At 53.3% G+C, this 21,696-nt stretch overlaps 1 protein-coding gene across 4 annotated transcripts; it reads right to left on the bottom strand.

Moving 5' to 3' along the window:
* Positions 1-37: 37 nt before the first annotated feature.
* Positions 38-21,198, bottom strand: RAB17 (RAB17, member RAS oncogene family). Of its 4 annotated transcripts, none has more exons than XM_082396005.1 (6): positions 20,839-21,181; positions 14,646-14,805; positions 5,232-5,383; positions 3,870-3,983; positions 1,159-1,252; positions 38-891 (listed from the first exon to the last, which is right to left on the bottom strand). In XM_082396005.1, exons 2-6 carry the CDS (start codon positions 14,800-14,802, stop codon positions 779-781), a joined length of 630 nt encoding a protein of 209 aa, XP_082252131.1. In that variant the 5' UTR covers positions 14,803-14,805; positions 20,839-21,181; the 3' UTR covers positions 38-778. The 4 variants fall into 4 exon arrangements, with proteins under 4 accessions (XP_082252131.1, XP_082252129.1, XP_082252130.1 ...); XM_082396003.1 differs by having other exon boundaries at positions 3,858-3,983; positions 20,839-21,175; XM_082396004.1 differs by lacking the exon at positions 20,839-21,181 and adding an exon at positions 16,252-16,275 and having other exon boundaries at positions 3,858-3,983.
* Between the last annotated feature and the right edge of the window lie 498 nt (positions 21,199-21,696).

The following is a 21,696-nucleotide window of genomic DNA, read 5'->3' as shown; positions in this document are numbered from 1 at the left end:
CAATTAAAAAACATTTGGAAAAATAAAAAAGACCACATGATAGAAATCGGTTTACTTTTCGGAGAAAAACTCATACGCGGTACAAGTTGCACCTGGGCTTGAAGTCTGAGTCCTCGCGCGCGTTGTACAAGAACCACTTCGTATTCACAGCGAGGAGCAGAGAGTAGGGGGCCTGACTCCCCCACCCCCATCCCCAGCTGCCCTCTGTCAGGCACCGTCCTTCGGGGGAACCTCACAGAGATCCAGTGACGATGGACCCAGCCCCATGATGCTCACGCCATCTCTCCCTGGCACTGCCCCCTCCAGCTGGGCCTGCTGTCTCCTCTCCCACCTCCCAGGAGCAGTGTGGCCCCAAGCCCCCGGGCAGCCCCCTGCCCAACACAAAGTGCGTGCTGGGTGATTTTCCGATCTTTATTTCCCCTCTGACCATTTCATTCTCCAGTGTCTGGTGGCCAGGCAGCTAAGGGCAGGGTCACGCGCGCCCACCCCCAGGACATCCGGGATTCAGTCGGTATCTGATGTCTGGGAGGTGGAGCTGACACCCTCTGGGAGCCTTGGACACGGGACCCTCCCCTGAATGATTCGCACCAGCTTGGGAGGTGGTTATTCTAAGGGATGCCCTCTTCCAGAGCCTCTAGGACCCAGGAGCAAGCCAGCATCGACAGTGAATCAGGATAAGTGCCACAATCGACATGGAGCTGGCGGCGGCTCACCCTGGGGACCAGTGGGTTGTGGGCTGGGGGCATCCTCCCCACGGCCTTTCCTGGAGTGGCCCCTTCTAGCGGGCGCAGCATCTGCCCCGCCCCGGGGGCGTCTCATTCAGAGCCAGCCGTGCATCTCCCTGCTGCCTCTGGCCCTCCTCCTTCTCTTCTCTCTGCAAAAGCTCTCGGGCTGTGGACGACAGAAGGAGAAGGACGTGGCCTGGTTGGGAGGAAAGTCCCGCAGCCCGGCACTCGCCTTGCACACGTGGCATCCCCCAGGGTCCCACCCTCCCTGATGTTTTCCAGGAACCAGGAAACACGGGCCCTTGACTCCTGCCCACTTTCCAGGCCCTGGGGACGTTCTGCTGGGCCCCAGGATGCCAGAGAAGAAGACCTGTTGAAGACCCAGTGATGGTCTCCCCACCCCCTGCTCTGGGGTCGGAGGCTGGTCACTCACCGACAGCACTGAAGACTTCAGTCACCTGGTGGTTCAGTTTGGCCGAGGTTTCCATGAACAGCAACCCCTTGCTCTCTGCAAACTCCCTCCCTTCCTGACGGAAATGGCCACGGAAAGCCCACATCAATCATCAGAAGTTTCCTGAGAACACTTACATGCCTTCTAACAGGAAGACCCAAGAAACACCGAGAAACAGTTGCACCAGCAGAGAACGTCATTCCTCAAGTTCTGTTTCTGGGGCTCCTAGAGAAGGGGGCCCAGACCAGGGAGCAGGGCAGGGCAGGGAGGGAGGGTGACAGCTGGCAGAGGAGCCCAGCACCCCCAGCGGGGTCCAAGGATGCTTTCCTTGGCGAGGTTCCCGCCCCTACCACGGCTCTCTGGCACCGGTGGGCTCTGAAACCAAGTGAGAACAGAGGAAACGTGGAAGGGGAGTGGGGACAGCCTGGTGGGAGCCCGGCCCTTCTCTGGGTCCCCCACCACCGTCCCACAGGGGTCCGGCCTACGTGGAGTGAAGGGTGTACGGAGCAAGGGTGTCTGGGAAACACCAGGGCTGCTCGTGTGGCCGAGAAGCGGAGAAGCGTTCATGGGAAGGCCGTGGTAAAGGAGGACCTGGGGGCCTCCGCGTGCAGGCCCCTCGCCTCTGGACCCTCCCAGGAGGTGCAGTGCTCAGTGCCTGACGCTGAGCCGGCCCCTGGGGGTTGGGCTGGCCGTGCCCACAGCATGGCACCCAGCGGTGTCTACTCCCCCCACCCCCAACGAGCTTCTCAGCCCTTTCTCAGACACAGAGAGATGGGGACATTATTACTTGTATTTTAAAGGACAAGGTGACCTGGTACAGCTGAAGACTCGGTGACTTCAAGTAGCTCATATCTGGGTCACATGAATGAAACTCAAATATCCCCCTTTGCCCCACTAGCTTGGGGGTTCCAGATGGGGTCATTTTAGGGGTTTGTCCTCGGGTCCAGTGAGCCTCTGGCCCCTAAATTGCAGGTCCCCAGCCCTCCGTCTGCCAGTTTGTCCTGGAGTTCCCCCAGGATGGGAGCCATGGTTACCTCACCCCCCGTGGAATGAGCACATCCAGTGCACAGATCTTGACTCTTAAATTCATTCCCCGACACTAGGAACCAGGGCTGTTTGGGGAAATGATTGATTCCAGGGCTGGGGCCGAGAAAGGGCAAGATGAACCTGGAACAACTTGGTGAGCCAGAAAGGAAGGAAGAGCTCAGAGAATAACAGGGCGGGGCGACAGGGCCAGCGGAGGGGAGGGCTCTCGATGGCCAAATCCAGGAGCAGATTTCCCCGCACCAAGAGAAGGGCATTAGTGGGAAAAATGATAAAATCTGAACAAGATCTGTAAGGTAGTTTGAACGTTCGTTTCCTGATTTGCTGGTTGTTCTGTGCTTATGTAAGATGTTAACATTCGGGAAAGCTGGGAGAAGGGCAGACAGGAACTTTTTGTACTATTTTTGCAACAATTTTTGTAATTCTGAAATTATTTTAAGATGAAAAGCCCCAAAATCAATGTAAAAGCTGCACTGGCCACAGGTCAGCTTGGCCTCTGCCCCAGCCGAGGCACCTGCAGCTCCGGGGTCTGCCCCCTGCCCCCCGACCCGCCCCCAAGGCCCAGCTCAGTGGGAGCTCAGAGGGAGCAAGAAGCCAGGGTGGGGTCTGGGGGCCCAGGGTCTACAGCCCAGGCCCCAGGGTGGCCGCTTCTGTGCAGTCTAAGCCACGGGGTCCCCCTCCCGCAGGCAGGGGTCCTGGGAGAGCGGAGAGGAGGCCCCTCCCGCCCCTGAGTGGGGCCCCCGGCCTCCAATGGGTCTCCCCACCCAGGCCCCGTCTCCCAACTCGGCCTGACCTGGGCTCCACACGCTTTTCCTAAATCACCCATCAGGTCCCCACCCCAGGGACTCAAGGCTGCCCCGGAATAAAGCCCCCAGTCCCAACACCAGCGCTGGGGTCTCTGCCTCTGAGCCCCAGCGCCTGCTCTGCACAGCTTCCTCTGGCCGCCCCCTGCCCCCAGACTCCCTCCCCTTCCTCCCCTGTGCTGTAGCCCAGCGCCCTCCCCCTCCTGCTCTCCCCTCACCTGCCCCTCCTCCCAGAGCCTCTCCTAAAACCCACCCCCACATACACACACACAGACACCACTGTACACACACGTCCTGTACACACACACACGCACACACACACACGAACCCCTTGCTCCAGGCTCTCATCACTTTACAAGCATCTGCCTAGAGCATTTATTCTGCTGTTGGTCATTTTACAGAAGAACTGCAGCTTTCGGGTTCTCTGTCCCTTGCTCATTTCCTAGCAAAACATTTGGATTTGCCCCTTCTTGAATAGTTTATTGAACACAAAGAGGAAGATCTGAAACCCGCATCACTCACAGAAGGAGAGAGGGTGGGAAGGGTCGTGGTTTCCTCAAGGAAACCGTTCCCTGCACTGCGCCCGCCCCTGCCAGCCCTCGGGAGGCTGCGGTGGTGCTGACAGCTCTCCCCGCTGCCAGGAGAAACCGTCTCTGGGTCTGACCTTCCCAGGAGAGACCAGAAACCTTTGCCCAGGAGGGAAACTAAAGTGGTATGTGTGTGTGTGCGCATGTGGGGTGTGTGTGTGTATGAGTGTGTGGGTAGGTGGGCGTGTGTGTTTGGGGTCCCTCCCCACTCCCGCACCAGGGACATAATGACAGTCTCCAGGCCCACCTCAAAGGTCACCTGCCGCTCCTGGTGGAGGTCCGTCTTGTTGCCGACCAGCACCACCACGACTTCTCCCGGGTGGAACTCCTCCTCCAGGTCCTTCAGCCACTGCTGTGCCTTGCAGAAGGAATCCTGAGAAAGGAAAACAGGACTGTCAGGCAAACCCGGTGGTCTTCCTCAGCTGTCCCAGGAAAGACAAGGCAAGTGTCGGTGGCTACCTTGCATAAAACACAGGATCCAAGTGACCCACCCAAGGAATCATGAGTGATGGGTGGGGGTGCTCTGTTCTGGGTACTCAGGGAAGACCACGGAGGGGCACAAACCCAACCGTGCAGCAGGAAGAGGGGCTGTCAGGGAGGGCTTCCTGGAGGAGGTGACCAACTTTCACTGAAGGAATCTACTGGTTGTCACGATTTTAACATAAAATGGCACATGTTCCAACTGGCCTTATGTCGGGCCCCAAGGGCTGTTGTGCCCCTTGAGCAGGGGTGGCTGGTCTTTCTCTTGCCTCGGGTGGTCTGGGCCGAAGGCAGCTCTGTCCCCACCCGGCCAGCAGGAGGCTGGGGGCTGCAGGAGGTTCCAAGTCAGACCTGGAGCTCTAGAGGCCTCCGCCCCAGGATGCCCTCAAGGACCACTTTGTGGGGAAGTGGCTGTCACCCCAAACCCTGATCCTAACTGCAGCGCCCCACAGACCCGGGAACGGGGCCTCTGCCCTGGGTCCCACGCAGCCCCTCACCCCAGCAGCCATGCTGACCCAGTAGGCCTGCTCTCAGCACTGCCGGGGCTCCAGGCACGGCACTCAACCTCCTTAATTCCACCAGCGCTGCCCTCTGACCAGAGCTCCCCTCCCCCCCGCCGCTCACATGCCCACCGCCACCTCCCTGCCCGGCCCTGCCCAACAGGGCTAATCCTGCTTCTCCCAACGTCTCAGCTAGAGCCTTCCTGCAGGAAGTATGGTGCCCCTCCTGTCAACTCCCACAGAACCCCACCCTTCCCTGCTGGTGCACTAAGCATCTGCTCACTTCTGTTTGGCCCGATGATATTCTGTAGAGTGGATATGCATCCAGGGGCCGTATCCTGTTTTCATAACACCCCCCTCACCAGCTCAGTGGGCACCCAAGGAATCGTGAGTGATGGATGGGGGTGCTCTGTTCTGGGTACTCCAAGAGGACCACGGAGGGGCGCAAACCTAACTGTGCAGCAGGAAGAAGGGTTGTCAGGGAGGGCTTCCTGGAGGAGGTGACTGACTTTCACTGAAGGATTCTCCACTGGTGCTCACGATTTTAACATAAAGCACCAGCACAGGTCAGTCACATCATGCCTCCAGAAGGTTGCGTCCATGTGCCTGGGAGGGCGGGGACACGCCCAGGTGAGCCTCACCTTCCTGGTGACGTCATACACCAAAAGCGCAGCGTTGGCACCCCTGAAGTAGAGGTGGCAGACGCTGTGGTACTTCTCCTGGCCAGCCGTGTCCCAGATCTCAAACTTCAGAGACGCAGCCCCCAAATCCACCACCTTTGTGAAGAATGCACCTGAAACAGAAGCCCAGAAGGAGCTTTACATGGAGGACGAGGTCTTTATCCACGGCTCAGCCTGGACCAGCGTGAGCCCTGGGCTCAGCAAACCAGCCAGAGACAGCCAGCCCTGTGCTTCCTGTCACCCTCAGTGGGGAAGGCTCAGCAAACACCTCTTCTAGAAGATGGCAGTTTCCAGAAAAAGCAAAGAGTTGCAAGGAATTTGCTGCAGACCTTTGCAGATTCCACAGAGGCTTTGGGTGGGAAGATAGATAGACTCTCAGGGTCCTATTCAAATCCTCTGGACGATGTGTGGCATGGAAGGGTCTCTGACAACCAGGGGTCCAATATGGCCCCGAGGGTGTCCAGCGAGGCAGCTGGCATGCTGACGTCACACCAGCTCCTCCCCCGTATCCTTCCTGGCCTCCTGCTAACCTCCCGGCCTGATGCACACCTCTCCCTGCTGACCTCCCTTCTCCACGGACCTCTCTGCTTGGAATCCTTCCTCTTCCCCACCTCCCTACATGTCCAGCGGGTCTTCGAGTGGGAGCGCTTGGGGCAGTGCTGGGGCCCCCTTCCCCGGGAGTGGTCTATAGCAGCCCCCTGTGCTCATCACTCACCCACTGCACAGGTAGACTTCTGTGTTCTCACCTGTCACCCCTGAGGACAGTGAGCCCCTGGAGGGCAAGGACTTTCATGCCTTCTTATCCCTGCTTGATAAGTACACACAGCGAAAGATCTATCCCCAAGCCGTTCACTCGACATACTGGGCAATCCACCTTTCATCTGAAGACTGTTTTCCCCTTAGCATAGCTTTCCAAAGTGTTGTGACTTTAAGATAGTTATTTAGTAACACCAGGATGTTCTGTCCCCAGAATGTAAATTGGTGCAGCCACTATGGAAAACAGTATGAAGGTTCCTCAAAGAACTAATAAGAGTTGCCATATGATCCAGCAATCCCACTCCTAGGCATATATCCGAACAAAACTATAATTCAAAAAGATACATGCACCCCAATGTTCACAGCAGCACTATTCACAATAGCCAAGACATGGAAACCACCTAATGTTCATCGACAGATGAATGGATAAAGAGGTGGTACATATATACAATGGAATATTACTCAGTCATAAAAAGAATGAAATAATGTCATTTGCAGCAACATGGATGGACCTACAGATGATCATACTAAATGAAGTGAGTCAGACAGAGAGAGACAAATACCATATGATATCACTTACATGTGGAATCTAAAACATGACACAAATGAACTATTTACAAAACAGAAACAGACTCACAGACATAGAGAACAGACTTGTGGTTGCCAAGGGGGAGAGGAGGTGAGGGAGGGATGGATGCAAACTAGTATATACAGGATGGATAAATAACAAGGTCCTACTGTATAGCACAGGGAACTATATTCAATATCCTGTGATGAACCATAATGGAAGAGAATGAAAAAGAATATACATATGTATACCTGAGTCATTTGCTGTACAGCAGAAATCAACTATACTTTAATAAAATAAATTTAAAAAAAAAAAAGATGTTCTGCCCCCATAACGTATGGGGTATGTCATATACAGAACTAGACCAGGGACTGGGAGGGGCCAGGGGTGGGACTCCAGGCAAAGCTTCTGCCCTGCCCAGACCCGGGCTGGGTTGGAAGCTTGTTGGGAGATTCTGGTAAATGTAGCCACATGCTTGAAGTTAAATTTTTCACTCCAAGGCCAGTGTGTTAGTGTCCTGGGGTTGTCATAACAAATAACCACAAAATGGGTGGCTAAAAATAGCAGACATTTATTCTTTCAGTTTTGGGGGCCAGAGGTCCAAAATCAAGGTGTCTCCAGTGTTGGTTCCTTCCAGAGGTTCTGAGAGGGAATCTGTTTCACGCCCCCTCCCGGCTCCTGGTGGGGACCGGCAATTGTCGGTGGTCCCTGGCTTGTAGATGCATCTCTCCCATCTCTGCCTCTGTCTTCACATGGCCACCCCCTCTGCATCTTTGTGTTCTCCTGTTACAGAGACACTGGTCATGGGATTCAGGGCTCACCTGAAATCCAGGAATATCCTTAACTAGTTACATCTGCCAACACTCTTTTTCCAAATAAAGCCACATTCACAGGCACTGGGGATTAGGAGGAGCACGAATCTTTTGGGGGACACAATTCAATCTGCTACAGACAGAGAATAAGAGACAAGTCTGGGCTGAGACATTTAGCATAGAAAGGGTAAGATCATGATTCTCTCTCATGAGAATCTAGTTTGGGGCGACTCCTAAGTGGAAACCGCCGATCCACCCTCTGCCTGCACATCCTGCATTTTTCTGCTCGTCCGCAAACTTGAAGTCAGATACACTTCCTAGGTGTTATGGACTGAATGACTGTATCCTCCCAAAATTCACATATAGAAGCCCTAACCCTCAGCATGATAGTATTTGGAGATGGAGACTTTGGGAGGCGATTAGGGTTACATGAGGTCGTGAGGGTGGGGCCCTCAGGATGGGATTAGTGCCTCTGTAAGAACGCACTCCCTCTCTCTCTCGCTGTCTCTCCCTCTGTCTTCTTCCCTCTGTCTCCTCTCTCTGTCTCTCTGTCTCTGTCTGTCTGTCTGCTCTCTCTCTCTCTCTCCCCTCCCTTCCATGCAAACACAAAGAAGAGGTCATGTAAGCACACAGCCAGTTACCTAGATGGCAGCTACCCATAAGCCAAGAAAAGAGGGCTCAGGATGAAACCTGCTTTGCCAACACCTCGCTTTTGGACTTCCAGCCCCCAGAACTGTGAGAATAAACCTCTGTTATTTAAGGCACCCAGTCTGTGGTGTTTGTTACGACAGCCCAGCAGAACACGACACCAGGTCAAACAAAGCCCATCAGTAGGACTGACAGCTCCCAGCTCATACAGGGCTACTGTCAGCACTGAGCAGGACAGAAGCTCCATTAAGACTGATGGGGTCATGAGGGTGAGGGCCACACCTGGGCCTTGGAGGGAAGTCTATCAGCTGCAACAAACTCTGTCGACTTGCTTCAACCTTAGAGATCCCAGCTTCCTCCTTTACCAAGAGTCAACAGTGCCCTCTTCCCAGGGCGGTTGTCAAACCCAGGAGAAAAGAGAGGAGGTGCAGGGTGTGGCACCTGACGCCCCTTCCTCCCCTCCCTCTCCACTCTCCCGGCTCATTGTCTGGGAACAGCAGCCTTTTATCCACACCCTTGGTCTGTTTGCTATCAGGTCAAATCACACTTCTGCGCGCGATTTTGGTTTCATCCTAAAAGTCATCGCTGCCAGGTTACAGGTGGGCGTAAAATTCAGGTTTGCCTCCTTTGCTTAACAATCTTAGCTTCTGATATTTTCCTTTTCTACTCTGAAAACGATGGCTGGTGGTTGAGTTTAAATCAATGTAAAATCCCAACCGATTTCCAAGGAGCGCAGGGTTTTCACACCGAGCAATGACGTGGCATGAGTGGCTGTTGGATATTCACAGACCGCAGCACCTCGTCTCCCCTGGAGAGAGACACAGACCCCCCAGGTGGGCCCCTGGGCTGGTATCCGAAGCAAACTTCCACCCCCTGCCCCGTGAACTCCTGGCTCCAACCCACAAAAGAGCCCACATGTATTACCTTCCTTGTTCAGAAACCCACTGACCATATTTTCTACCTGTTCACAGCTAAATCCAAAAAGTGATTAAAAAATTAACTTCTGAGATATTCAAACAGACTGGGAGATTTTTCCTGAAATGATGTTGGCAACAAGCTGGGGCATGGGGGGCAGGATCGGGCCCAGACCCGGAATTGTCCACGTTTCTAGAATACGCTGGTGGAGATGACACACCGACACATTTTTACCAGACGTTACTCTGAACCGGGGCCACCTGGCACTGCTTTATATGGTGACACAAAGCAGCGCTCCAGCCTCCTCTGGCCCCAGCACAGACCTCAACACAGGAGCCCCAGTGGTGGGGACACTTGGGGACGCTTCCGGCCCCCTCCCCAGCCTCTGGAAGCGGGCGTGCCTTCCACTTGTTGAGCTGAATGGACCCCCAGTGGGCAACGAATGACAAGAGAATTCACTGGGGGTTGCTCTTCAACTTGCATTTTGTTGCCCCCAATTAAAAGGTGTCTCAACTAAATGTTAACACAAGGAAAGGTTTTGCTTTTTGACCTTTTAGTTTAAATAAACAGCCGACCCTGCTCACTGAAGCCCTCTCTGCAGCGTTCTCTTTTCTGTAAAAGTCACGAGCTGCTTCCTGGTGGAAGGGAACACGACATGGGTGACTTCTCAGGGTCACCTGGGCTCCAGCAATGTTTCATTCCACAGGGAAGGGAGGTGGGGCGAAATCCAGTACCTTTTGCACCTTCCCTGCCCCAGGCAAGGCCCAGCTGGTCCAAACTGGCTTCTGCCAGCAAATCCGAACACAAGCACTAGATGTCACCACCCCTCCAAAGATGTCACTAAAACGTGTAGCGCCGGGAAATGGGCCAGAATTTCCCCTGCTGCTGCCCTTCAGGATTCCAGAATGAGGGGTCTGCGGGAGCTCAGTGGGATCTTCGGAACCTCTTGGTGCTCCAAGCCCCCAGCCACCATAAACGCTTTTGGGAGCTGCCCACCTCCCCTGCCAGCCCCTCTCTCAGGTGGGCCTGGCGGGCTTTGTGGTGCTGGGGCGGCCAGGAGTTCAGGGGGTTCTGGTCTCTTCCCAGCAGGCCACGCCCTCGGGAGGCAATGCTCAATTCTACTCTGGCTCTGCTTTGGGTACAAGAGTCTGCCACCGCCTGTCACAGTTACGGCTCCGGCTTCCTCTGGATGGACAGGTCTTGCCGCAGGGCGGCTGGAACCCTGTCTCGGCCCAGGCGCTGTTCTGCAGAGCTGTGTCCAGTGCTTGTGTAACCCTCCACTGCGGGGCCACCCCCCACACACACCCCGACAGATCCAGACCCTCTGGAGGGGCCCAGGGACCCCCGCTCTTCTCCAGGGCTGGAGTATCTTGCAGCTGGCCTGCCCTGAAGGCAGCACCACCAAAGACATGCCAGGCCCTGGTCCCACCCCTGCCCTCGGGAGCGTGAGGGTGGGCGTCTGAGGAAAGGGGGCAGCAGGAAAGGGTGACAACTGAAACCGAGCAGGACCCTGTGGGGTTCCTGGGCACGGACGCCTTTCCATGCCCCCCGCTTCTTGTTTGTAGGGACAAGACTCCAGCCTCCATGACCTTCCCTGAGTTCCAGAGGGCAGATTGGAACCGATGCTAATCAAGGAAGGGAGGGCATGCAGAGACAAGGCAGGAGCAGCCAAGAAACAATAGTGTAGCCTTGGGGCAGGGTCCTGGTTCCGCCTCAAGGGATACACATAAGGATTTCCCTGGTGGCGCAGTGGTTAAGACTCCACCTGCCAATGCAGGGGACACGGGTTCGAGCCCTGGTCCGGGAAGATCCCACATGCCGCGGAGCAACTAAGCCCGTGCTCCACAGCTACTGAGCCTGTGCTCTAGAGCCCGCGAGCCACAACTACTGAACCCACGTGCCGCAACTACTGAAGCCCTCGCACCTAGAGCCCGTGCTCTGCAACAAAGAGAAGCCACCGCAATGAGAAGCCCACGCACCATGAAGAAGAGTAGCCCCCGCTCGCCGCAACTAGAGAAAGCCCGTGTGCGGCAACGAAGGTCCAATGCAGCCAAAAATAAATAAAATAAAATAAATTAATTAATTTTTTTAAAAAAGGGATACACATAACAGTATCTTTGAGCTCCTTACAGAACTAAAACCCCCAACAAATAGATGTCGGCATACATCATTCCAGAGAAGATCACGGTTTGATAACCTCATCAAGAGACCACCTGAGGCCAGATTAGAGGAGCACAGGCCCTGCACACACCCTGATCCTTACCAGCAACCCTGGCCTTGAACCACTGTTATAAAACTCCTCACTAAATCCTCCCAGGCTGGGACCCACAGTTTTCGAGGGCAGGAGCCTGCTGTCTCCCCCTCTGCCTGGCAAAGCAATAAAGCTATTCTTTTCTGCTTCACCCAAAACTCTGTCTCTGAGATTCAATTCAGCACCTGTGCACGGAGGCCGAGTTTTCAGCATCCCAACCCTAAGTCATAACGTGGTGATCCATGACTTGACATCCTTGGTCGACCTTTCACGAAGCCCTCCTCCCCATAGAGAGGACTGTACATCCCATTTTACAGATGAAAGCATGGTGCTGAGAGCCTAAGCCCTTGCCCTCGGCCATCCCCTGTCCCCTCGTTTGTAAGTTCAGCTCATATTTACCAAAGGTTTCCTGCAGGCCAAGCCCTGGGCAAGGCACCACCACCTTGTTCCCCCAGCTGCCCCCGGGGAGGAGGTGAGGGCCCACATCCTCTCCCTATGGCTCTGCTCCTCTTCTTATCCCCCATAAAGCCAAGCCGTAGCAAGAAAGCAATGGGCATGTCTGCCTTCAAAGGGTTTCTGTACAACACAGACTGTCTCCCTTAGATTAAAGGGATATTCGCGGTCCATTGCCTCCTCTGAAAATTGAGGGAACTTCCCTGGCAGTCCAGTGGTTAAGACTCTGCACTTCCAAAGCAGGGGGCGCAGGTTCGATCCCTGGTCAGGGAACTAAGAACCGACATGCTGCGCGGCGTGGCCAAAACAAAAAAAAACAAAAAAAGGGGGGATGTCTGCTTTTATAATAATATAATAATTATCATAGCATAATAATTAATAAAATCACATAGAATATAATACGTGACTAAATATCATATTATAATAAATAATATTATTTATTTATTTCTATAATAACGTAATAATCCTTACAATATCCACCTGCAAAGTTCGTAAGAACGTCACAAGGTGTACAAGGCATGTGAAGTAGGCCCAGAGATGTACGTGGCAGAGACCATCATCCCCACAGGGGATTTAGCTCCTCAAAGCAAAGGAGGGCATACTCATTTCTACGTCCCTTACACCCAGCTCAGTGGCTGGCACCTAGTAGGTGCTCCATAAATAGGCTGGTGGCTGATTGAATAAAGGACCGCTAAACTCACCTAGAGAGCTGCGGGCCACAACACTGAGCCACACCCTCCCACCCGCAGCCCAGGAAGCCGGAGTGGAAGCCAAGGCTCAGGACACCAGCCCCAGGGCAGAGGCGGGGTCCTGGGGGGATGAGGCGGGGTCCTGGGGAGATGAGCCTGGGCCTGGGGGAGGGGCACGGGCAGGAGGAGGATGGCCGGGGCCAGGCAGAGGACCAGGAGTGGAGAGGGCGCACGCCGGCCTGCCACCCAAGCAAAGGCCCCCCACCCTGACCCGAGCCCGGGCTCTGTGCACCCTCCTGACCCTCGTAGGACCCCTGAAGAGAGCGGGGTGACTTGGACAGCCTGGGGAGGGTGACAGCTTGGTCCCCGACTTGCTGGAACTAAAGGAAGTGGTGGAGGTGGCTGGAATCGGGGAGACAGGGCACCCCACCCACCGTCCACGAGCTGCAGCGTGCTGGATCTGCGGGTTTCTCACTTGCGAGAGTGAGCAAACTTGTCTGCGCTCCCCTTTTCCTCCCTGGAAATACAGAACGCCAGCACCGCCCGCAGGCTCGGCCTGGCTCTGTGTTTACGGGGCCTCTTCTGCCCCGCAAGGTAGGTCAGAGTTGCAGGCCTCCCTGGGCCCACTGAGCTAAGTTCTCGGCTCACAGTGAGCCCCCAGAGCCACTCCATGCCCGCTGGAGCCCACCCCCTGGCCGCCCACTGCCTCTCGGGATACTGGCTCTCGAGCAGGGGTCCTAAACTTTTGCGGGCAAGTTCCCTGTAATAAACATTTTAGGCTTCGAGGGATGTACTGTCACCATCGCCAGCAATCAACTCAAAGCCGCCCTTCCAGAGGGAAAGCAGCCACAGAGGATACGCAGGTGCGAGCGGGGCTGTGTCCCCATAGAACCTTATTTGCAAAAACAAGCAGTGCCCTGTGAGCCGTGGCCTCAGACCTCGGTCTTAGAGTGAGATCCAACCCGACAAGCCGCCCGGTCTGGCCCCTGCTGTCTCCCTCCCCCGAATTGGAATCCAGGTTCACACCCAGGCACACAGCCCTCGATATCCCAGCTCAGCCTGGCCCCTTTCTGTGGTCTCTGCTCTCAACGAAACCGACCTTGAAGCCAGACTTGGCACTTTGTTATATATTTTTAAAGCCCAGTCTGATATCACGGGTGAGCGGTGTCAACTTTCCTGCTGATGGAGAAGAGATGGCCCTGCGTGCCCCTCAGCTGGCCTGAATCCACGGTCTTTACCAGCTCTCCCCGTGTTCCCGTCCTGGGGCCAGCCCTTCACTCTGCTTCTGCCCTTCTCACCACTATTTCTGGGGGCCTGGCCCTGGCAGATCCCTTCGGGCCCCATATTCTTCAGGGACTCAGGAACCACCCTCCTGAGAAGATTGAGGGCCCCCAAGTAGTTAATACCATTTGCTGAATTTTGTGCTCTGTTTCTATGTTGGTGTGTCTGTTTGGCATCTTAGAGAATCCTCCACACCTAATGTGGGCCTGGGACAGAGGCCACACCCAACAGATACTTGCTGAGTGAGTGAATGAATGGATGAGTGAATGAATGGATGAGTGAGTGAGTGAATGGATGAGTGAATGAATGGATGAGTGAATGAATGAATGAATGCCTGCCTCCCAAGAGGACTGGCACAAAGCACACACTGGGTTTCCCTATTTTAGGTGGGAAGTGGGGCTTTTCACCCCCAGACAGGATGTGAAGGAGACCAGTTGTCCACAGATGCACCGAAGTCCCTCCCCTCTGAAAGCCATGACTTGCTATCCTCTTTAAGCAGTACCGTGAGAGGGGCTTCCCTCCCTGCCGCCCCTTCCCACAGCACCCACCCCATCCGCCAGGTGGGTAAGCCGAGTCCAGGCAGAAAGGGAGCCGCGTTAGCAGGAGGGCAACCAGCCAGGGGGAGAGGCCGGCTTCTCTAGGGGGCTGAGTGGCAGAGCCTGGGGGCAGGTTCTTCTTCTGGGCTCCGCCCTCCACCAGCAGAAGCCCTCACACACCCAACCCTTTGGGGCCAGAAACTCTGTCCCTGATACACTACCCGCCCCCTCCCCGGCCCCCGCAGACTCCAGCTGAGCTGAAACCTGTCTGAGTTCTGGATTCCGTGTGCATGCCTGCCTGGGGTGGACCTCATGCCCTCCCTGCACGTGCCAGGCGCTGCCTGAGGCTCCAGGAGAGCCTGGGAAATTCCCAGGCGGCCTCGTCCCCAGGTGCCCCACATGTGGGTCAACAGCCCTGGCTTCCCCACCAGGAGACGAAGGAAGGGTGCCCTGTCCCGTCACTTACATCCCACGGTCGGCAGGATGCTCTTGAAGTCATTCTTCACATACTGGAGAGCCAAGCTGGACTTGCCCACAGAACCACTGCCCAGGAGAACCAGCTTGAAGATGCAGGGCTGGCCCAGGGCAGCCCCGGGCCGGGGGGCCCCATCCACCTGCGCCATGCCCTGCGGAGAGACAATGACGGGAGGAGGCTGAGTGTCTGATGCCAAATAATCTCATCAAGTGCACCCCCGGGACGCTGCTGCCCTGGCTGAATACAGACAGCCTCGAATGGAACGGAGCTCCGAGTCAGAGGCACCTGGCTTGCCACTCTGCACCCCATCTCCCCTTCTGGAAAGTGGGGTGAACAATAGCTATAATATACGCCTGCTGTGAGTGAGTGAATGCAGGAGTGAGTGAATGAATGGATGAGTGACTGAATGAATGAATGAATGGACACAGAGAAACGGAAGACTTATCCATAGCAGAGTCCAAATTTCATACCGAAGCTTTCGTTCCCAGTGAGGTGTCTCTTCCACCATGACGGCTGCCTCCCGAGAGGACTGGCACAAAGCACACACTGGGTTTCCCTATTTTAGGTGGGAAGTAGGGGTTTTCACCCCCAGACCAGGTGAAAGTGTTGTGAGGTGCTCGGAAAGCGTGTCCGCGGTGCCCGGCAGGGGCCAATGCATATGAACGGCTTCGTACCCTGCGAAGTAGTGATTGTGTGCCAGTCATCATACTGGCTCATCGTCCTCCTTCCATCACCTCTCACTTTTGAAAACCTATGACTATTCAAAAAAGGTTCTGAAATACCTAAAATGTACAGCACTCTCTCAGTTGTGGTTCATGGATTAAAATTGGTGTTTCAAGAAAATCTATTTACAAAAACACCTGGTGTTTCAAGGATCTCAAAACATTTTAGTCCTTCCCACTGTACTGAAACCTCAGAACCCACAGTGATACGCCCTGGAGAAAAACGGCTCTGTGATCAAAATTAATTTGGGCAAACCCTGCATGTGTTTTCATTGTAGAAAATTTCAGGCATGTACCAGAACAGAGAGGATGGAGGTCGTTCTGGTGGACCTCAGGCCTCCATCATCCACCTCCACAAGAATCAGCTGTAGCCAATCTTGTTTCACCCACATCTCCAAACCCCCCTCCCTCCGAAGATTAGTTTGGGGGAATTCCTAGACATCCTATTAATTCTCCTGCAGATCTCAGTATACGTACATGCATCCGCTTTTTCTCTGTGATTTATTTGTTGAAGAAATCAGATTGCCCTGTAGTTTCCAGTCTGGATTTTGCTGATTGCATCCCTTTGTTGTCACTGAATGTGTTCCCTTGAACCCTGATTTTCTGTAGCTTAGTGGCTCAGAGCAGAAACCTGATTGGATATAGGCTATCTTTCGGCACGAATACTGTCGTGAGTGTGGTGTGCATTTCCTCAGGAGGCAAATAATGTCCGGTGGTCTCTTTGTGATGCTAGCAGCCATTGAAAACTGTCCCTATGCCCACTGTTTCATTAGGGGGCTGCAAACTGCTGGCATTCTACTGTTATCATTTTGTCTTCGTCTATTACCTGGATTGCATCTAGAGAAAAGCTTCCCCTGAAAAATACCCAAACCCACCTCAGAGCCAGCCCGTCCAGTGAGCAGAGCCTCTCCCACCTCATTGCAGTGGGTGGGAATGGAGGAAGGGAAGGAGTTTTGAAGAGGGAGGGAGGAAAGAGAGAGCAGTAGGAAGCAGACGCTGTTCCCTCGCTGTCCCCAACAGGCAGCCACAGCCACAGACTGGTCTGGTCTGCCCTGTGCGGACAAAAGGAGAAGAATCGAGTTTGGGATCAAAGTTTCAAAACAAACAGGACTGAGTCCTAAATACCAACAAGACTTTCTAAACAGAAAGTGACTGGAGTTACAGAGTCTGGCAGAGAAGGGTTCACAGGCCCATCCACTCGCTGGGGAAAGGGACACAGCAGAGCTGAATGGTTATTGGAAAGCATGTCTGGAACCCCATCTTCAATGGGATGCTCTCAAGTTTCACCATCGGGGATGGTGCTGAATTGTGTCAACGGATGACATCCCGCCAGGGCACCCTGCAACTTCCTCTGCATCCCGCAGACCCACAGCTGCCCCGGGGGTTGGGGAATGGAGTTCTGCAGGGGCCAGTCCTCTCTCCAGAACCCACCACCCATGCAAGAATTCAAAGCAGTCCTTCTACAGATTTCTGATCCACTGGTAGAAATTAAACTCAAAGGCAAAATAAAATAAACACCAGGAACAAATGGGGGCGCCCCCCAAAGTGGCTGGCCCTCCAGGGATAAAATGACAGCCTATGATTCAGCTCTACAGGCCAAAGGGCAAATCAGAGTCCGGAATGAGGATTGAAGCCCCAGGAAAGATAACAGAAAGATGTTGGCTCAAAGTTCAGAGGTTGCTATAGCTGCTTATCTGTCAACCCCACTGCCTAATCATCTGGGGAATTTGCCTTACGGTGAAGCTGCTACATCTGCTCTCTTCTCTCTGTTCACCTTGATGCAAATCCCTCTCCCGCCACAGCCTCCTGTCTGGTCTCACAGCTGCCACCCTTACCCCACCCCCTCACCCCCGATCATGTGTCCAGTCCCCATAAATAGCAGTTCATAAAAGAGGGAAAAGTCTCTGCCATCGTGGGGCCTACAGCTCCCTGTTCCTCTCCTTGATGGAAATGATCTGTTTCCAACTCTACCTTAATTCGTAGAATTATTTCTTTCTTGGTTCTCTCTCTCGCCGGGCCATAACTGCTCACGAAAGCAAAGATAGTATTCACTGAGATTACAGTAGGTGCTCAATAAATGTCTTGTGCATATCCGTGGGGATGGCTTAGCAAGTCATAATTAGACAGACATGCTGTTTCCACCGCATAGTTTGCACGGCCAGTCCAACCCCAGGGAGTTTGTCAAAAAGTGGGCTGGGATCTCTGCAGAAAGAGAGACCAGAGGAAGGGCATCCAGCAGGTGCTGAGACCAGCTTCCTCCAGGCAGCTCAGCCCGAGTGACCAAGAAAAGCAGAAAGTTACAGGTTTAAAGGCAACCCCGCATTCAGATTCAGGCAAGGTATTCAGATGAGGCTGCTGTAACAGCACGTAAAACCTTGACCAACTTAAAGTGGTTTTGCCTCCTTAAAGAGGTGGGTTGACTAATCAAAGCCGGAGTTGCTGTAAAGAGACAGCACTGCGCATGTGCAAGGCGGGCACCCACGTCTCCAGGATGACCCCCAAACCAAGAAGATCCAGACTGGGGAACTCAGAGAATAGAAATGTTGCCACCAGAGCCCTTTACGAAGGACAGGTCCTTTAATAAGGAAAATCTGGCTTCCAGGAGCGCGCGTAGCTTATAGTGACTGATTCAAGACTAGCCAGTTGGCTTCCAAGTTTAAAATTCCCCGAAGCCCTTAAATTTTGCCCCAAACCTGGATTGCAGAAACACGTTTGAGAGCCTTGCCGGTCGACCTCGAATTAAAGCTCTGTCTTTTCTCAAAAGCCAGTGCCATAGTGTTGGCTTCTGTGCCTGTTGGGCAGGGAGCCCTTGCCCTACAACACCGCGGGGGAGGAGGGGACCAAGGCTAATGGACCCGCCATCTCCACTGAGGCGCAGGGCGACCGTGCTCAGGGCCCCTGCCCGGCTCGGCTGCACACGGGTTTCTCCTGAAGCTGAGCAAGAAGCCTCCGGGGGTCCTGGCGTTACCCCACCTTACAGAGAGGCCCAGCAGCTTTTCTGAGAGAAAGATGCAGGAGTCCAAGCCAGAGCAGGCTCAAGGAGGAGGAAGGGGGGCGGGGGAGAGATGGATTGGGAGTTTGGGATTAGCAGATGCAAACTATTATATATTGGATGGATAAACAACAGGGTCCTACTGTATAGCACAGGGAATTAAATTCACTATCCCGGGATAAACCATCATGGAAAAGAGTATGAAAAAGAATGTATATATATATGTATAATTGAATCACTTTGCTGTGCAGCAGAAATTCACACAACATTGTAAATCAACTATACTTCAATAAAACAAATTAGAAAAAAATCTTTTTTTTGAAGCCAGAACAGGCTGCCTTCACGTCCACACTGGATTCACCAGGCACGAGCATCATTTCAGTCACTTACAGAGGCAGCAGGACCTGCACTCCACCCACATCAAGAACCGCTGGTGCAATGAGTCTGCCGGGGAGCTGCTGGCCCGACCTCATCGTCCAAAAGACGGTCAGCTCAGTAGCAAGCCCTCACTTACAAACCACTTTTTTTTTTTTTGGGCCTAATGTGGAGAAACAGAGAGTAGAGTGGTGGTGACCAGAGGCTGGGGTGTGTGTGGGAAATGGGGTGATATTGGTAAAAGGGTGCAAACTTCAGTTGTAAGACTCACAAGTTCTGGGATCTCATGTACAGTGTGATGATTAGCGCTAATGCGGTATTATACACTCGAAAAGTGTTAAGAGAGTAGACCGTAAGTGTTCTCACCACAAAAAGAAATGGTAATTATGTGATGGGGTGGAGGTGTTTTTGCAATATGTGAATGTACCCAGTCAACACGTAACATACCTTAAATTTATCCAATGTTATATATATGTCAATTGTCTCAATAAAGCTGGAAAAAAGGAACGCTTTTAAGAATGGAATTCACCAGGTTTCTGTGCCACCCCAGGCTAATACCTTGTTTCTTGCTAAAGTACTTAAAGCACCTGCTTAGAAGCAGATATTCCACTGATTTGTGCTGTAATTTTACATAAAGAGAAAGTTCTAACACACCTAACAGCAATTCTCAAGTATTTAAAGGTACCCCTTCAAGTTTTCCTTGCTATTTATGTGCACTAATTAATAAAACTCTCCTTAAGTCAAGAAAATCTTTAGCCCCAAACATGTCTGAATTAACCAAAATCGGTGGAGTATGAGTAAACATGCCATTACTATGATACCACATACAGGTGACACATCTCTTTATCTAAAAACATTACTTTTCAATAAATATAAACACATAATTGTCAATATGAAAAAAAATGAAATTACCCGTAATCCCACACCCTTAATACAACGAGGGATGGTATTTTGCCTACTTTCTTCTAGTTTTTTTAATAAGGATCTTAAAAACAAACAAACCATCATTTTAACATAAAATTATGCATCCTACATTAAAAAAAAAAAAAGTAAGACATATCAAGGGCGGTTTTCCACATTACTGCGTATGTTGTAGATGCATTCGACCTATGTGTGTTTAATGACCACATAATACCCCTACAATGATTCCAATTTCCTGAACTATTTCTCTGTTACTGGATTTTTACTTGGCTTTAATTGTTTTTTCTCTGTAATAAGTAAGACTGCAGTAAGCATTTTCACGTATGAGTTTTCGTGTGATTACACGTTGATTAGAGGTTGAAGCCCTCTGTTCAGAGAGGGCTCCAATTGAAAAATGTGACTCCTGACTGCCCCTGGAATTTCAGGAAGATAGGGATACTGAAGTGTCTCTAAACGCAGAGACGTTCTCAAGAATGCCACGTTCGTGATCGGGGCCAACAGGGACGCCCTCCGGAGCGTTTCGGTTTTGGGCTTTTCATTTCTGACAAGCTCATCTCCTTGCGCCAAGGGAAAAAGGAGAGACTGCAAGTCCAAACCAGCCTTCCTGGGGGAGGGTCGCTCCAGGGATGCGTCTGATCTGCCGAGAGTCCGTCGCCAGCGAGCACGTCCTCCTCCAGCTCTCCCTGCCCAGGCGTGTAAGGAACGCAGGGATTACGGAGCAGTTGTTTACTCTGAGGTCAGCCGGTAGCACTTGGGCATAGTGATCCGTTTGAAATGGATTCCTGTAAGGGCTCCTATTCATTACTTTCAAGCCTTTAACTGGATTTTCCCAGAAGCCACCCTTTAAATAGGAATCTCCTTCCAGGACCCTGACCTAGCAACGTAGCAAGCCCTCGGGGACGAGCAGGGACACCGCTGGCACTCAGGAGAGCTCACGCCTGGCTCACTTCGCCCTTCTGTGCATGGGGGCTCATGCACAGACACACGTCAGACACAAAGGTGCATGCACGCATGACACCCACGGATACACTCCCACCCACATACATGCACACAGACACAAATACACACAGACACACAGATACAAACAGACACACATCGATATTCACACACACACACACACACACACACACACACACACTCGACAAAGCACGCAGAAGTTTAAACAACGACTCACCTCTTCCCCAGGCCTGGTCACTTCCAGTGAGCCTGACACCCTGTCATCACCGGGTCCCACAGGGCCCCTACGTGTGTCCCTTTTCTCCCCACTTCTGGCCAGGGGAAAGTTTTGTTCCCTCAACAGGCGGGCTGGGGCGTGGCCGTGGCCCCGGGGCCAGGCAGAGGCTCACAGAAAACAGGTGAGAGGCAGCAGCCTCGGGCCAAGGCGATGCCCAGCCCCCTCCCCTCCGGAGAGGCTCTCAGGGCAAGGTCCGCCCTGGTCAGGTGGTCACCTGGGGCGGCGGAAGGCTGGACATTAATGCAGGCGCTGCTGCGGGTGCACCTGGGCACGTGCCGGAAGTCACGCTCCCATCCGCTCACCCAGCTCCGCCTGAGTTTCTCAGTTTTGTTACCAGTCGCATTTCAATGCTGATTTATTATTTCCCTCTGCTCCTCCCTCGAGCTGTGGGGCTCTTTGTTGCGCTTGAAACTAGTAGCCCAGAAGAGAAGGAAGTATTTGGGTCAAATGAATTCATTCCTGCCACAAACAGCTGGGCGCCAGCTCTGGGGGGGCCCTGAGCCTGGAACCAGGGGCAAGGCAGGGTGTGCTGGTTCCCGGGGTCAGACGACCCCATCCTGCCTGGATGTCTCTGGAGGGCTATATTTCCCTGATGCCTTCTCCCAGCAACCTGACTGCATCTCCCAGGAGGTGGGAGGGTCTGGGCAGGGGACTTTTTCCTGGTCCTCCCAAATTCTTCACACGACTCTAGTTGCGGAATTTCCCGCCTCAGCAATGATGGAGTAGCCTCTTTGAGATAAGATTTTCAGAGTCTCCGAGCACTGGGGTAGGGGGAGCCAGATGCTGAGAAAGGTAGAA

Source organism: Balaenoptera borealis, assembly GCF_965194805.1.
Source record: "Balaenoptera borealis genome assembly, chromosome: 6".
Lineage (NCBI taxonomy): Eukaryota > Metazoa > Chordata > Mammalia > Artiodactyla > Balaenopteridae > Balaenoptera > Balaenoptera borealis.
This window is presented reverse-complemented; position numbering and strand designations above follow the sequence as displayed.